This window comes from Cryptomeria japonica, chromosome 5 (assembly GCF_030272615.1).
Source record: "Cryptomeria japonica chromosome 5, Sugi_1.0, whole genome shotgun sequence".
Classification (NCBI taxonomy): domain Eukaryota; kingdom Viridiplantae; phylum Streptophyta; class Pinopsida; order Cupressales; family Cupressaceae; genus Cryptomeria; species Cryptomeria japonica.
The window spans coordinates 18,930,135-18,948,773 of NC_081409.1; the positions used below are offsets into that span (position 1 = coordinate 18,930,135).

At 32.7% G+C, this 18,639-nt stretch overlaps 1 protein-coding gene across 1 annotated transcript in view; it reads right to left on the reverse strand.

The window, feature by feature from the left end:
* Positions 1–1,370: 1,370 nt before the first annotated feature.
* LOC131078025 (L-gulonolactone oxidase 2-like) overlaps positions 1,371–18,639 on the reverse strand; it is a 73,661-nt gene continuing 56,392 nt past the window's right edge. The window contains exons 3-7 of the mRNA XM_059220300.1: positions 13,321–13,571; positions 6,814–6,825; positions 3,959–4,302; positions 2,521–2,776; positions 1,371–2,188 (exon numbers count right to left, since the gene is read on the reverse strand). Coding sequence (XP_059076283.1) covers positions 1,371–2,188; positions 2,521–2,776; positions 3,959–4,302; positions 6,814–6,825; positions 13,321–13,571 — 1,681 coding nt within the window. The remainder of the gene's footprint in view (positions 2,189–2,520; positions 2,777–3,958; positions 4,303–6,813; positions 6,826–13,320; positions 13,572–18,639) is intronic.

Here is an 18,639-nt window from a genome sequence, read left to right on the forward strand (position 1 = left end):
CGCTTGTGATGGTGCTCTTAGTAGTTGGGAACTCATTCTTGATGTTAAGGATAACTTCCATGTGTCAAAACAAGATGACCGTGACTTGCCTCCTACAATGGGTTCTATAGCTCTTACAGCTTGACAACTTTTTCTCTCTCAATTTGATGTTTTATGTTTTAAGGATTTGCCTTCACTAGGTTTCAAGTTGTGACTATCTCCACCTATCTTTTTCACTGGCATAGTATATATATAGATAGATAGACAGATGCCTAGTTCATTAAAAATACATACTTATCAATCGATCAATATTATCTCTAAATATTTCTTCCAATTTATATATAATGAAAACTAAATAAAAGTAAAAGTAAGAAAATAAATTACATAACATTGAACATAAGATGTATTAATGTTTATCAAAGATCAAATGGATCAAAATTTAAGGACTTGCATGGCTAGACTTCGTGGTTTTACTTTCAACCACCCTCTTTTTTGTATGAATATTGTGCTATTATCTTTTTTATGAAGTTAAATAAGAAATATTGATAAAAAGAAATAAGTGGTGTAAACAATATTTGCACATTATTTGTTGGTAATAGCATAGTGTGATGAATAAATTGTGGTGTTGTGATTCTTGTCAGGAATGTTCAAATCTCTATTGGGATGTTATTGCGAGTCCCATCCCTCATTTCAAACTTCTCTGACTCATACCTTTGATCAAAAGCATTTACTTTATATTGCATCAAACTTCCCAACCTCTACACACACAAGCATCATGGTAAACTTTTACTACTTCATAGAAATAGCCCCAGTCAAGAGTATAATGTGCATCTTTTGAGCACACACATAATTGAGGTCACTTTTTCGTCCCTTAATCCCAACAAACTACCAGACCATCCAATTGAAAGATACTCTAAGAATCATGTTTGTATTTGACACTAAAGAACTTCTATGATTTGTTGTGTTTCTCTCTAAATATTTCTTCTAATTTACATATAATAAAGATTAAAAGTAAAAACAATAAAATAATTTACATAATATTGAATATAAGATAATAATTTCAATATCTATCAAAAGTTAAATGGATTGTAATTTAAGGAAAACAATAAAAAATAAGAAATAAGTGGTATTGTTGACCTTCTTTATATTCAATACATTTTTGTTATAGATTTGCTATACATAACATTCTTTTATTATATGTTGTTAATAACATAGTGTGATGGTTACATTGCAATGTAATTTTCAAACATAGTGTGATGGTTATATTGCAATGTAATTTTCAAACATCTATTAGAATGTTATTGCTAAATATTCATATTGAAAATGAGATCTCCATCTCTCATCTCTGAATTTTCAGATTCATAACTCAGATCAAAAGCATTTGCTTTGCATTAACTTTCTCGACCTCTGCACACACGAGCATCAGTATAAACTCTTCCTGCTTCACAGAAATAGCCTCGATCAGGAGCACATTGTGCATCTTTTGAGCACACACATAGTCCTTCCAAAGCGCACCCATCTTTCAATACGGTCACTTGTTTGTCTCTTAACCCCAGCAAACTATCAGTCCATTCACTCGAAAAGATACCCTGTGGATCATATTTGTTCTTGGCACTCAAGAACTCATATGATTTACTGTATTTATTAATAACACTATCAAATGCAAGGTTTCGATTCTTTCCCCAGTGAGGCAGAGAACCATACTTGAAAAAACCCATCTGTTCAATTTCCTCAAAAACATCTTCATAGAGCCGAGGAGTGTTGGGATCATTTGATCTATAATATGTAATATCCATGTCTACAGAATCTTCCTCTTTTCCCAAATGAGCACTGGAAGCTTTTACAAAACGCATGAGAATACCACTGTAGAGCTCAAGCCCACACTTGCTAATGGGGTTCATGTCTCTTAGTTTCTTAACATCAGAGAGAAACTCAGAGATCCTAGAGACACTGATACTCATGCCTGTTTGATGGAAGAACAAGCCTTTGATTCTAGGGTCCCATGCACATGATGTGAGAAGTCCATTCTCTGAACTAGTAAGACATGAACCAGCAGATTGCATTTTGTTCTGGTATCCAATCACTGGGTATCCTGTAAATAGTAGATTATTGTTCTTCAGTCCTGCCCCTGTGCTTAGAATGGTAGAAACTTGAATTGCAGAGAGAATACACTTTCCCTCGCCATTACTTGTGGCTTCTTTAGCCTCCTCTACAAAGAGATATCAGATTATTAGTAGACTCATTTCATATCATATACTGTTTCACTGGAAACATGTCAAATGAAAGTTTACAATAAACAGTATAGGGCTTTTGTTTTAAGTGGTTCATTTGAAATCATACTTATTTTTACAATAAAATCTGTTTATCAATGTATTTTAAGATGAACTATCGAAATAAGTCAAAACTTAGAGTTCTGTTTATCAATGTATTTTAAGATGAACTATCGAAATAAGTCAAAACTTAGAGTTGTTGTTTAAGTTGAAATTGTCAACATATGACAATCTAATAAAAATGAGAAAAGCAATCATTTGATCCTGTTACCTGCAGCTCTGGTTGTGGCCAAAAGTGCAGTTGATTGAGGCTGAAAGCCAATGAAATCATTAACTCCATTACCAGATGAATTGATAGAGAGCCTGTCATCCACTCTGCAAACAACTTTGTATTGGGAAGAATACCAAGTTAGATCTGCAAACTCATGCTCCAATCTGAATTTCACTATTCTGTTTTCTATGTTGAAATCACTTTTGTAAACATTTGTGATGGAACGCTTGAACATAGCTTCTAGTTGAAAGGTCACCTTGCAAGTCAACCATACTAACTATTCAATCTTATATTCTATATTATAGTTGAAACACGTGTTAACATATACTACCACAATGAAGACAGACCAATTTTTTCTCTGGTCACAGTAGTTCTCTTATTATCTTACAATGGAGCCAATATAACTTACAAGAAAACTTATATCGCCAACATCTTTTTAGGGATTGATCTATAGTGGCACTTCTTCAATTTATTTTTTTAATGGATAGTTTTCTATATTACAATTTAGAAAATAGTTTTATATATATTAACAAATTTAAATTGTTAAAGAATTTAATATAAAGAATATTTTTGATAAATTATTTATTTATAAGAATGATTATTTATAAAATTATTTGTTGAGGATTTTTTAAATTTTGCGTTGTAAAGATATGTAGAAGGCAAACACCTCCTGTATAGAGTTTTTTTCGATTTGTAGAACTTCTTAGTTGAAATAATAATATAATTTGTTCATCTATTTTGTAATTGTTAATTTTATTTTGTTTGAAATTTGTTTAATTGTTTCTTTAAAAATACCAAATTTAGTCTAGTGGATTATCCACTAAATTACTAACTTAATTTAGATTGGTGGTACTAAAGTCTAATTGCTTTGTCTGGTAAAATACAAGTGTCAAGATATCGTAAACTTGGGTTGAAGACGAGATATATTTGATTATCTTCCCAAAAGAAATAAATAATTGTAGATTTGTTATGTCCTTAAATTATTGATTGTATTAGGATATGTGTGATTGAATTATGGCTAGCAAACCCTTGATTAAGTTATATGATCATTCATATAGTCCTTTTTAAGTAGTTAGGTTGATCTATTGGAAATCTAGAACATGAGTATGATATATATAAGTGATGGTGTTTAGTTTCTTGTCATCATTTCTTATTTTATTCATATTGAATAATTTTAGAGTTTTCCTCCTTGAAGTAGCTTATTCTACTATTCAATATTTGTTAGTGATTCTTATTCTATTTTCAGTTGTTTTTTCCATTCTCTTCAACTTCAATTTTAATATATAATTCTATAAAAATAAATTAATAAACTAAAACTTTTTCTTCTTTTCTTTTATAATGTTTAATAACTTTAACTACAGTCAGGTTTCTAATCCCAACCAAATAGAAAAGGTTAGAGCATGCTAAACAAATAAGAACAGATTTTGATTGTGATTACCTGAGAAATCACACCAAGGACTCCAAGAGAAACCTTTGCAGCATTGAGGTCCATGTCTTGTTCAGTGAGAGTCGCAACCTTAGCATATCCTTCTTCTTGAGAAGCAGGGACTACCAATCTCATCCCCACAACATATTCATGAACTGCACTGCCTTTCCCAAACAGAGAGCTGCCATGAGCCCCAGTGCCTAACATGCCTCCAACACTTACTCCCAACAAGTATGGAGAATGAGGCAAAGCAAGCCCATGTTCAGCAGCACTGTCAATCAAATCCTTCAAGCCCATGCCACTTTCAACAGTTATTCTCATGGATGTTTCATCTAAAGACACACCATGGTTTAAATCTCTTGAACTGATGATGATGTTGACCCTGATTTGACCTTGATGCCAAAAAGTATACGTAGTGGCTAATTCCTAATCATGGTTAAGTTTTTGACTCCCATCGGGCAATATGGATGGTTGCGTGGCAGTAAAGGATAAATGCACATGTTATTTGACTAAGCACTTATGTCTTGGAAATAATGATCCACGTGGTGGGCAACGTAATGTGGACTTCAAATAAGTTTCTTTTTCATTTGTTATGGATGCTCAGTCTTGGTTAAGCTTGGAAAAGAAGTTTGATTGTTCGCATTTCATCTCTACATTTTTCAAACCCTAGCTATCACTGTATATTATGCGGAAAATGTGGAACGTTTCCTTGAAATCTGCATATGGGTTTTTGATATGTTTACCAGTCCAGTGCAAGCTTTTGATTGATAGTATTTTTGACTCTGTTCGTTGGCATAAAATGAAGATTATGTGGATTCGGCCGTCGCTTTTCTACAGTTTTTTTTATGGTCTTCAATGACAGGTATTCTCTATAACTTTATTTTGTACAAGAGCAAATTAATGGACGAAATGGAGAAAACTTGTTACTCTCTGGTGATTTTTCGAATCAGTTATGGTAAATGTTTTGTTCATTTTGTTTTTATTTTGGAAATGAAAAAGAATGAAAGAGTTATTGTTGTTTATCTTCTGTTAGTTGAAGAAGAGCTGTTTATTTAAAATGAAAGGAAAACAGTTGCTGTAACTGTGTACCGTAATACAGTTTCTTTCTCTCAACCCTAACGTGGGTTTTGCAAACTACTTCGTGAGTTTCTTATGAAGACTTGTCTGTTGTTTTTGGCATATATAAAACGTTTGATTCTCAGAACAGATGACATGTGAAAAATAGTGAGATACAGTGAGACAAGTGTGAAGAAAGTAATAACATTTTAAACAGTGCAGTAGATTACCAGTCACAGCCGAGGGGTTTCTTAAGAATCAATACTCTGTTTTTGTTACAGAGTATATGAAACTTTGTTGATGTGAAACCATATTGTTCAGGGTTTTTCAAAACCATATTGTTCAGAGCATATGAGGCTTTAATGATTTGAAACTAGATTTTTTGTCAGAGATTGGATAGTGTTAATTTTATCCTTGAAGAATATTGTTGCAAAATTATTCATATGTACAGACTGGTAAAATATTCTCGCTTCAATCCCTGATGGTTTTGTGACTGCAAGAATAAAATGCATGCATAAAATCACCAGTGGTTGTAAGCTCGAGTTAAAATATTCATTGATAAGAAGAGGGGTTGGTGCTCCTTGAGGCCTTGTGGTTTCTAAAACATGTGAACTGAGTTGGTGCTCTTTTTTGAATCAATATAAGGGATCTTCCGAGTGGTTTTTCTACCCCAAGAGGGTTTTCCACTCATGAAAAATATTGTGTTATGTGCATTGTCGTGTTTCATTCTGTTTTACTAGTGTATGCTCTGATACATCATATTTTCAGTCCTCTTTATCTCATACTCTGTTTAGTTGGATTTATGTAATGCAATATTGAAAGTACTGTTTTAATGTTTCAAGTTTGTGTAATATTTTAATACCATTGTTTTTAAAACAAGGTCTGAATCAAATGTTTTAGTTGGTTCAATGGTATATTTCATACTGCATTAATGTGTTTCAACAATGTGTTAAGTCTCAGCCATCTGTGCACACAGTGAATTAAAATTGTCAAGGTCCATAAAAGTATAACTCATTAAAATTTGTCACACTCTGATTCACCCCCCCCCCTCTCAGAGTGTTTTCCACTTCCAACAAGTGGTATCAGAGCCTAGGGTCCCTCATATAGGTCTGTCCTAGGGATTGTTCCTGGTCATTTGGAAATATTTTTTATGGCTCAAACTCAGGAAGGTGCTTCACTTTCAAGAGCTCCTCTTTTTGATGGAACTGATTATGTGTTCTGGAAGATTAGAATGGAAACTTATCTCATTTCAGTTGATCTTAATGTGTGGAATATTGTGATTACAAAATACACAGTTCCTTCCATTATTCCTACTGATCCTGATGATAAAACCAAGTATGAGTTAAATGCCAGAGCTAAGCATGCTCTCTTATGTGGTCTCACTAAAGATGTTTTTGTTAAAGTCATGCACTGTTCTTATGCTTATGATATTTGGAAAAAACTTGAAACCATTTATCAAGGGGATGCTAAGGTTAAGGAGTCTAAAATCCTTACACTCAAAAATCAGTTTGAATCTTTAAGAATGAAAGAAGATGAAACAGTAGCAAGCTATTTTCTTAGAGTTGATGAAATTGTAAATTCGAGAAAGGGTCTTGGTGAAGAGGTTGAAGAAAAGGAAGTTGTCAATAAAGTGATTAGAACCTTGTTACCCAAGTTTGAAACTAAGGTTTCAACCTTAGAAGAAAAGAAAAGTTTTTCTACCATGACACTTGATAACCTTCAAAGCATTCTTACTGCCTATGAGATGAGGATAGGTAATAATCCTTCTTCTTCAAAAGAAACAGCTTTCAAAGTAGAAAAGAAAGAAGAACTTGATAGTGAATCTGAACTTTCAGATGCTATAGAAGCCCTTCTTGTTAGAAAACTAAAAAAGAAATATAAGGGTAAATTACCTTTTAAGTGCTTTAATTGTGGCAAAGCTGGACACTTTGCTGCTCAATGTCCTCTAAGTGATCAAAACAGTGAAGAGGAAAAACCAGAAAAATTCTACAAAAAGAAAATGTGGAATTCTAAAAGGAGATTTAATACCTTCAAGAAAAAAAAGAGTCTTTTTACTAAAGAAGACTCTGGAAATGAATCAGATGATTCACCTTGTGAAGGTGATGAAACTCTATTTATGGCAGAATTAGAAGATGTAACTAGCAAAACAAAAAATGAATTTGAAGATCTAGATCAAGGAGAAATAGATCTTGAAGGAGAATTGTTGTGTGCCTTAAAAGAAATAAAGAGGTTAAAAAAACTTGTAGCCTCATATGAAAATTCAAATCAGATTTTACAAGTTGAGTTAAATGATGCAAATTTAGTGACTTCAAACTTGAAGTCCCTTCTTGAAGAAAGAGAAAAGAAAATTGAAACATTAGAACAACAGTCCACAAAATTTCAAAAACAAATTGAACAGTATGAAAGTACAATACATCTAAATGATATCTTGAGCAAGCAAAAGTTGCATAAAGATTTGGCTGGTTTGGGGTTTGATAAAGCTGAATCATCAAGACAGAACACTAAGTCAGCAACTAGAAAAACATTTCAGACTTATAACAGAACAAAACCTTTTAGGTTTGGCTTCTTTCATGGATACTGTTTTTATTGCAATAGGTTTGGTCATAAGGTTAATACTTGCAGATTTCTGCAACAAAGATCTCCTATGTTTGGTTACAATCAAGGGTATGACTTTCCAAACACGTTAAAGTGTAATAAGTGTAATACTGTTGGGCATACTACTATACAGTGCAAAACAAAGGCAAGTCCTAATAAAATATGGAAACCTAAGTTTGTACCTGGTATTGAGCAATCAATGATAGTGCAAACTGCACTGTTCTCAAATAAGAAATCTTTATGGGTGTTGGACAGTGGCTGTTCACACCATATGACAGGAGATAGAAATAAATTTCTGCATCTTGAAGACTTTAATGGTGGCTTTGTACGCTTTGGGGATAATTCAGGAGCTTATGTACGAGGTAAAGGTACATTATTGCTAAATGATGATACTCCTATTCATGATGTGTACTTTGTTGAAGGGTTAAAGCACAATTTATTGAGTGTCAGTCAAATTTGTGATAGTGGTTACAGTGTATCTTTTAGTTCTCAAGACTGTACTATCAAAAATAAATCTGGTAAAACTGTTGCTGCTAGTTTGAGAACAATTGGCAATGTCTATAGTCTGCTTGATTCCACTGACTATGAGAATAATGAAGGCATTTGTCTTATGGGTCAAATAGAAGAAAATTGGTTATGGCATAAACGCCTAGGACATATAAATTTTGACAATCTGGTTAGAATCAGTAAAAATCAGAATGTTAGAGGTTTGCCTATTTTGAATAAACCATTCAATGCAGTTTGTAAAGCATGTTTGAAAGGAAAGAAAACAAAAGTGTCTTTCAAACCTAAAGAACATTCTTCTACTAGACCATTACAGCTTGTTCACACAGACTTATGTGGTCCTACAAGGACACAGTCTATAAATGGTGAAAAATATTTTATGCTTTTTGTTGATGACTATACCAGAATGGTATGGGTCACTTTCCTTAAACACAAATCCGAAGCATTTGATAGGTTTAAGATTTTCAGAAAAATGGTTGAACGAGAATCTGATCTAAAATTGAAATGCTTGAGATCAGACAAGGGTGGTGAATTCACTTCACAAGAATTCATTGATTACTGTGAAAGACATGGTATTAAGAGACAATATGCTGCTACTCGTACACCTCAACAGAATGGAGTAGTTGAGAGAAAAAATAGAACAGTCAAAGAAATGGCTCGCACAATGCTTAATGAAGCAAATCTACCAGATAGGTATTGGAAAGAAACTGTACACACAGCTGTTTACATTTTGAATCGTGTACAAATTAGGGTAAAATCTACCTTTACTCCTTATGAACTTTGGTATGGAAAAGCTGCTTCTATCAAATATTTCAAGATTTTTGGTGCCAAATGTTATCTAAAAAGAGATGAAGAAAATCTAGGAAATTTTGAGGCTAAAACTGATGAGGGTATCTTTCTTGGATACTCTACTCATAGCAAAGCCTATAGATGTTTCAATAATAGACTGAATAAAATTGTTGAAACAATAAATGTAAGGTTTGATGAACAATTTTTGTTAAGTAATGATTTGCAGGATATTGAGGAAGAGGAAATTACTTTAACAAAGGTTGATCAAGTTCCTAAACCTGCAGAAACAGAAAAGAAAAATGATTCATCAAGTTCTGATGAAGAAAATACAGAGAATTCAAATGCAGAGACAGGTACTCTTCATTATACACCCTCAAAAATTATAACAAAGAGACATCCTCAAAGTCAAGTTATTGGCAATATAGATGCAGGTATTTTGACTAGGAGAAGGGCAAAAACAACTGAACAAGCTCAACTGGCTGAACATTTTTGTTTGGTAACTAATTTTGAACCCAAAAATGTTTTTGATGCTTTATCTGATGAATGTTGGTTAAATGCAATGAAAGATGAAATCAGTCAAATAGAGAAAAACCAAACTTGGGAATTAGTACCTAGGCCAGATGATAAGAATGTGATAGGAGGCAAATGGATATTTAGAAATAAGCTTGATGAATCTGGGAAGGTTGTTAGAAATAAAGCTCGTTTTGTGTGTAAAGGTTATGCTCAGCAGGAAGGAATAGATTTTGGAGAAACATTTGCACCAGTAGCTAGATTAGAATCAATCAGAATTTTTCTTGCATACTCTTGCTATAAAAAATTTAAAGTTTATCAGATGGATGTCAAAACTGCCTTTCTGAATGGTTATCTTGATGAAGAAGTTTATATGGAACAGCCGAAAGGTTTTGAAGTTGCAGACAAAACTGATTGTGTATACAGATTAAAGAAAGCACTCTATGGCCTTAAACAGGCTCCAAGAGCTTGGTATTCTAGACTGGATAATCATCTTAAAGCAAATGGATTCACTAGAGGTGTTGTAGATAGCAACTTATATGTTAAACTCGAAGGTAATGATGTCCTAGTGGTTGTGATATATGTAGATGATATCATTTTTGGCTGTAATAATGACTCTTTATCCAAAAAGTTTTCTAAAATCATGGAATCTGAGTTTGAAATGTCTATGTTTGGGGAACTGAATTTCTTTCTTGGTCTTCAAGTGTTACAACTTCAGCAAGGTATCTTCTTGTCACAAACTAAATATGCCAAAGAGATGATTAGAAAATTTAATATGGCAGATTGTAAACCAGTCAGCACTCCAATGGAAACAGGCTGTAAATTGACCAAATCTGATGACTCACCTGCAGTAAATCAATCTGAGTACAGGTCAATGATAGGAAGTCTATTATATTTAACTGCATCTCGACCAGATTTAATGTTTGCAGTTTGTCTAGTCTCTCGCTTTCAATCTGCACCTCAACAATCTCATTTGAATGCTGTAAAATGAATCTTTAGATATGTTCAAGGCACACTAGATTATGGTCTTTGGTATCCCCGTACTAATGACTTCACTCTTGTTGGCTTCACTAATTCTGATTGGGCCGGTTGTCTAGATGATCGTAAAAGCACCAGTGGAGCTGCCTTCTTTCTTGGTGATTGTCTTGTTGCGTGGCACAGTAAAAAGCAAGATTGTGTCACTCTGTCCACCGCAGAGTCAGAATATATAGCAGCCACTGCATGTTGCACACAACTGATATGGATGTCTCATCAAATTACTGATATGGGCATTTCTACTATTAAGCCCATTTCAATCTATTGTGACAATACTAGTGCAATTGATCTTTCAAAAAATCCTATTATGCACTCTCGTACTAAACATGTTGCCATTAAACTCCATTTTTTACGAGATCAGGTGTTGGCTAATGAGTTTCAATTAGTGTTTGTTCCTTCACAAGCTCAAGTTGCTGATATATTTACAAAAGCTTTATCTAAAGACACATTTGAGAGGCTTCGCGATCGGTTGGGAGTCTTCTCTCAGTCTTCCATTCTTAGTCCCTGCACATATTAAGGGGGAGCATAGCTCTCTTCTGCGCAGCAATGTGTTGTCATCTGGTACTCTATATTCTTTGTCCTTGAGACAAAAAGGGGGAGAAAATTGTCATCTGGTACTTTATATCTTGTTTGCTCAGTGGTCTATATCTTGTTTGCTCAGTGTTTGCTCAGCTCAGAAGATTTTCTCAGATTTTGATCAGATTTTTGGTTTTGGGATTCAGGCTACACAGGTTTTGATGTTACATTTTTGTATTCATGTTACAGTTTTGGGATTAAAGGCTATACAGGTTTTGATCATTTGGGATTCAGGCTACACAGGTTTTGATGTTACAGTTTTGTATTCATGTTACAGTTTTGGGATTAAAGGCTATACAGGTTTTGATCATGTTACAGTTTTTGTATTCAGCTCAGATTTTGGACAATTGTTTGCTCAGCACAGTTTTTGGGCTTGGTGCTATACAGGTTATCATTGCATCACAGATTTTGATATCTAACAGGTCTTATGGGCAGTATATTGTGTCATTTTTTCTTTGACACTTGATCTTTTTAATGATTACAGTTTTCCAGATTGCCTATTCTGTTTAGATCATTGTTGGTATGGTTTTTGTCATCAAGGACAAAGGGGGAGTTTGTTGACCCTGATTTGACCTTGATGCCAAAAAGTATACGTAGTGGCTAATTCCTAATCATGGTTAAGTTTTTGACTCCCATCGGGCAATATGGATGGTTGCGTGGCAGTAAAGGATAAATGCACATGTTATTTGACTAAGCACTTATGTCTTGGAAATAATGATCCACGTGGTGGGCAACGTAATGTGGACTTCAAATAAGTTTCTTTTTCATTTGTTACAGATGCTCAGTCTTGGTTAAGCTTGGAAAAGAAGTTTGATTGTTCGCATTTCATCTCTACATTTTTCAAACCCTAGCTATCACTGTATATTATGCGGAAAATGTGGAACGTTTCCTTGAAATCTGCATATGGGTTTTTGATATGTTTACCAGTCCAGTGCAAGCTTTTGATTGATAGTATTTTTGACTCTGTTCGTTGGCATAAAATGAAGATTATGTGGATTCGGCCGTCGCTTTTCTACAGTTTTTTTTATGGTCTTCAATGACAGGTATTCTCTATAACTTTATTTTGTACAAGAGCAAATTAATGGACGAAATGGAGAAAACTTGTTACTCTCTGGTGATTTTTCGAATCAGTTATGGTAAATGTTTTGTTCATTCCGTTTTTATTTTGGAAATGAAAAAGAATGAAAGAGTTATTTTTGTTTATCTTCTGTTAGTTGAAGAAGAGCTGTTTATTTAAAATGAAAGGAAAACAGTTGCTGTAACTGTGTACCGTAAAACAGTTTCTTTCTCTCAACCCTAACGTGGGTTTTGCAAACTACTTCGTGAGTTTCTTATGAAGACTTGTCTGTTGTTTTTGGCATATATAAAACGTTTGATTCTCAGAACAGATGACATGTGAAAAACAGTGAGATACAGTGAGACAAGTGTGAAGAAAGTAATAACATTTTAAACAGTGCAGTAGATTACCAGTCACAGCCGAGGGGTTTCTTAAGAATCAATACTCTGTTTTTGTTACAGAGTATATGAAACTTTGTTGATGTGAAACCATATTGTTCAGGGTTTTTCGAAACCATATTGTTCAGAGCATATGAGGCTTTAATGATTTGAAACTAGATTTTTTGTCAGAGATTGGATAGTGTTAATTTTATCCTTGAAGAATATTGTTGCAAAATTATTCATATGTACAGACTGGTAAAATATTCTCGCTTCAATCCCTGATGGTTTTGTGACTGCAAGAATAAAATGCATGCATAAAATCACCAGTGGTTGTAAGCTCGAGTTAAAATATTCATTGATAAGAAGAGGGGTTGGTGCTCCTTGAGGCCTTGTGGTTTCTAAAACATGTGAACTGAGTTGGTGCTCTTTTTTGAATCAATATAAGGGATCTTCCGAGTGGTTTTTCTACCCCAAGAGGGTTTTCCACTCATGAAAAATATTGTGTTATGTGCATTGTCGTGTTTCATTCTGTTTTACTAGTGTATGCTCTGATACATCATATTTTCAGTCCTCTTTATCTCATACTCTGTTTAGTTGGATTTATGTAATGCAATATTGAAAGTACTGTTTTAATGTTTCAAGTTTGTGTAATATTTTAATACCATTGTTTTTAAAACAAGGTCTGAATCAAATGTTTTAGTTGGTTCAATGGTATATTTCATACTGCATTAATGTGTTTCAACAATGTGTTAAGTCTCAGCCATCTGTGCACACAGTGAATTAAAATTGTCAAGGTCCATAAAAGTATAACTCATTAAAATTTGTCACACTCTGATTCACCCCCCCCTCTCAGAGTGTTTTCCACTTCCAACAGATGAGTCCCAAGTCCCCTTCTGGGCATACCAGTTTGGGAATACTGTGAGAATGCTTTGATACAACTCTGATCTTTTGCTGCTTCTTGCTTACATTTGCAACAAAAGCCAATAGTTCTTCTTCTGTGGAAGGAAATACTGCCTGGGCAGCCTTGCAGATGCTTCTATCAGGAAAGGCACCATAGGAGTTTGTAACCACACAGTCTGTCAGACCACTTGAGCCCGTGTATTGAATTGTTTCATTTGTTTTTCTACAAGATTTTTTAAGAGGTAATAGAACTGTGTCCTTTTTTATTCTATTGCTTTGTTTAAAAAAGAAAATTAGAAAGGAAAATTTAGGTATCAAGAATTATGATGCAACAATTATAGAACTGAAAAAGGATACAGCTTTCATTCTTTTCTCGACCGTCTGTTGATTGTATCTTGCTTGCTTTATTTGAATATAAAAAAATTGTAAACACTACTTTACTTTGACTAAACTTGTTATCATACTAAAATTACAAAACTTGCTCTTTGAAACCTGTTTTACTTTATTTTTGAGCTGTTTTGTTTCAATCTCATACTACTATTCTATTGCATTTCTGTTGCTACTTAGTTTCTACTCTAACCTCCTGCTGCATACACCTCCCAAAAATACAATGCTTCTCTACATTTAAATAAACATCTACCTCTATTATCTATATAAGAAGGATCGAGAGACTCCTCCTTTAGAAAGTTTTCAACATCTTTTTTACTTTTTAGAGAAAACTATAATAAGCTGAAAACAGCTGAGGGAGGACAACAACAGATATTTTGATATTTGTATCAATTAATTATTTTTATAAGGAATACAAAATGTTTAGATTGATATGTTATTTTTATTTCAAAAGTGAATAGAAAGAACTTTTGCAACAATATTGCTGTGCAATTGATATGATAGGTTGGGTGAATAAATGGGTTATATATTTTCACAATAATATTGTTGTATATATGATATGATAGGTTTGGTGAAAATGTTATTATAAAGTGAGAAAAAATAACATGTTCCCATTAATATTGATGTGTATATAACATGATAGATTTGGTGAAGAGATATCTTATTTTAATTACAAAATCTGTACAAAGAATTTTCACAATAAGAGATGTGTTGGTTTAACTATAAAGTCTGTAGAAAGAATTTTCACAATAAGTGTGAATCAAGCTTACATCTATCAAGAAAATTTATGATATAATAGATCGATGGTAGAAGTAGATTGAATCATTTAATATTTTTTTTTAAAGATTCAAAATCTATAATTGAAACTTTAATTAATGATAAAACTGACCCGATAAAATGCACATTTTACAATCTAACAAAACAAGTGACCCTTTTATTAATAAAAGCACAGTAGACCAAACTAGCTTATGAGAGCAGAAGATAACTTGAAGGGCAAGCTAGACCAGTTTCTGCCACCTAATCTTTCTTAAAAAAAAAAGGAAAAGAGTCATGATATTATTGTTATTGTGAAGCATGATAGATTGCCACAAATAACAATTTGCCATAATCTTTGTTGCTGTCAACTATTTTTGTTTTGGTTTTTAGTGTTTAAATATTTGGTGGTGTCAACCAGATTTTTAGCTCTCAGTGTTGTTAAAAATATATGAACATTAAACTACTCTTATATTTCTTTTACTAAATTCTTTTTAGGTTGCATTTTGTCATTGCCGCCTAATTTGTCTTGAACTGTAAAAGTTTGATAAATGCCAGCAATAATGTATTGATGTTTAGTGGAAAATGCCAAATAGAAATGACAAAGCTCCACTATATTAAAATGGGGAGTAAGTAACCCGTGAGTAGAAAATGTAGTACATGCAGAAAACTTAAATAAGAAAGATAGCTATTCATGTTATTGAGTTGAAGTTTTGCAGGTATGATTTGTTTTCATAGCCAAAGATGGAATAAATTAAGTGTGGAAGTCATGCTAATGGATTCTCGTGATTGCTCTATGCAAAAGAAATTCAAATCTGACCTGAATTCCTGGTCTTTTGTGTTTGTCTTTTTTAAGAATAGGAAGAGAACTTTCTTAATATGAAATGGAATCTAAGTTAATGTGTGATTCCTAAAAACTAGGGAGTTTGATGTTCCATGCCTCAGAACGTTATGGCTAATTTGGGAAAGAGAGAAAAAGTATGAATACCTATACAAGCATTCAAATAAGGTAGAAGATCTGAAGAATAAGCAAAAGATTGGAAAGTTATTCACTCTCACAGCAGGATCATAATATCATTTTAGTTAAGTGTCAGATATAGCTCTTTCTAAGATGTGGAATTGGTTTTCAAATATATTGAATAATAAATTTTGTTTTTGGAGAATAAATTTTTGTCTTTGGTTGGGAATATTCAAGTTGTGAATCATATATTTTTTTTGACTTCACATGTGTTTTATTCATCTCATTGAATGTCTTGAAAAAAAGGCTGTGAAAACTTAAAACAACTTCTTTCAACACTTTTATGGTCTAATTGGAATGACAAGGCTGGTTTTACTTCAACTTCATGGTTGCATTGTATGCAGCGTAAGAACAAAAAGGGGTTGGGTTTGTTGACCTAAAAATTCAAGGAGTGTGTTTGTCAGCTAAATGGATAGTTAGAGTGGTTTTGGGAGATGATTCTTGAAACACATCATTGAATTATATGGGCTTCTATAAAAAAGAAATGGCAATTTGTTTGATGGTTAGACAAAATTTTACTTGCTTCTTTCTTTCAGTTGAAAGCTTCATTTCATCTTTTATCTATATGGAAGGCTTGGCAACAAGTTTGTAAATGTTTTTAAAATTGAAAAAATTCTTTCTTAGAAAAAGAATTTAGTTTTGATTCATCATCTTTTTGTTTGGAATAGAATGACACAATACCAAAGAAATCCCTTTGATATTCCATTCCCAAAATAAACTTACTACATATTCAATATATGCATTCAACAATTTAGAGATTTGTGAAATTTTAATATTTTAAATTAAACTACATGGAAAATAAAATAAAAATTATGAATGATTTAAGCAATAAATTTGAAAGCTTTGTTATCTTCGTTGTTATAAAGCTATACATTCCCTTGCAATGCCATTTTATCTAGATTTCAGTTTGAATATTTCCCTTCAAAAATAGTTTATCTAAGTCTTCTTCCTTCATTTTCTCTAACTCCAAGGAATGGGAATGTAAATTCAAAGAAAAGCTTGGAGAATCGAAGGGAAAGTGGGCTGCGCAAGGATGAAAATCAGATCAATAACTAAAACAGAATAAATAGAATGTTGTGAGCTGCGTAGAAGACTAAGGAAAGGGCAATATAAAAAACAGAAGAGGCTGCGTAGTGTGGAGGGAGATAGCAGATTAGAAGGGTGAGTGCATAGGGAAAGAATGGGTGTATTTGATCATAAAGCAATCTTTGCACATATATTTATATCTACCATACAATGAATCATGTTCAAAAATAAATTTTTATTATAAGTATGTAATCATAATGTACAGTTTTCAAGTTTAACAAAATATCTTAATACAATTTCAAAAGGATTTGAATCTAATATAAAATAAATTTACATATATTAATTGTTTAAGACAATTGAATACTTTATCTAATTACTGTTTCTAATAGCAATTAACTAACAGTTGTTAACAAATTCAACTATTATACTAAAAAAATATCCATTAATCTAATCTTGCAAGTTCATTCCTTTGATAAATATGCTATCAATTGACTTATTTCTAGCCAACATCTCTACAATACTATGTTATTGTTGTAGACATCTTTTATTTTACACATCCCCATTCCATAATTTACATTCAAGAAACCTCATCCTAAAATTTGAGTTCAATATTCATATTATACAACTACACAAAAGACAAAAAAAACTTTGGTGAACAAAACAAAACATACAAAATGTTTCTTCCATTACATTGTTGAAGATCAAGCTTGTGATGGTGTTCTTACTATGGGAACCCATTCTTGATATTGAGGATATTGTTGGAATACTAGGATCATTGAGAGGGTGGGGGGTGAATCAGTGATCAATTATAATCAAACAAGCTCCTTATCAATAAAAACTTTAACACAATGATATTAGTATTTGCACTAGATCATAAGGCATTATCAATAACATTTAATGAAACAATCAAGGGATTCAAAAAAACAAATTCAACACCATGACACCAATATTTGAGTGGAAAACCCCTAAGGGTGAAAAGCCACTATGACAAGTCTTCTATTTAGCCTCACTGGTTACAATTTAGGAGCACCAACTCCAAGCCTCACTGGCTAAATTCGGGACACCTGTCCTAGGAGCACCAACCCCTTGCAATTTCAGGAGTACCAACTTCAAAGTGAAGAAGCACCCACTCCTTTCACATTCACAAAATGAACATCTCAGAGGATTACTCTGTTTTCATATAAAACATTTGACATACTGTCATTCTTCAAATCATTCACCTTCATCCATCTCAAAAATCAGATCTTTGTTCTGCAATTTTTTACACAAACCGCTCTTCAAAATGTTTTGGTAATCACTATTTTATTTCCATCTTCTGCAATCAATCCAAAAATCAAAATATGTACAAAGTGTGACTATCACACACTGTTATTATCAAAACCCTCACTATCAAGCCCTCATTATAATAGAAACAAATTAGAAATATCATTGAAAATGTTAGCTTATACAAATTATTGCACTTTTGATTGTATTCATTGATTGAACATCTTCTTCTTCTCTTTTATTCCTCATACCATACAGACACATCCACCTTATTCCTTTTTTTTTCAGCTTCTTCTATCAATACCTACTGTCTTCAAAATCATGTTATTTTACTGTTTGTGTAGACACCTAAAATTGTCTGTTCTAATTAAATAAATATTTTTATTTATTTAATTATTTTATCCTAATTCTTCTATTAATTAAATAAATCTTTATTTATTTAATTCATTCATTTATCCTCTTTTGGCCTTATTTCTCATTTAAATAAATTTATTTATTTAAATTATCATTTTCCTAAATTAAATAAATACTTTTATTTATTTAATTGATCCCACTTCTTCTATTAATTAAATGAATCTTTATTTATTTAATTAATTCATTAACCTTTTCTACCCATGACACATGTCATTCATCTCTTAATTCCTACACTACCTATCCTCTCATTATTTTCTTATTTTCTCTACCTACCCTCTAATCATAGCTGACCATTTATCTTTTACACCTCTTAATCTTATCCCTCCATTTCTTATAGTGTCTTCTATATAAGGAGATGCTTCCTTCATTATCAACCCTAATCAATCAATCATCCTATTCAATCAAGCTAATCATTCTAATCAGCTAATCA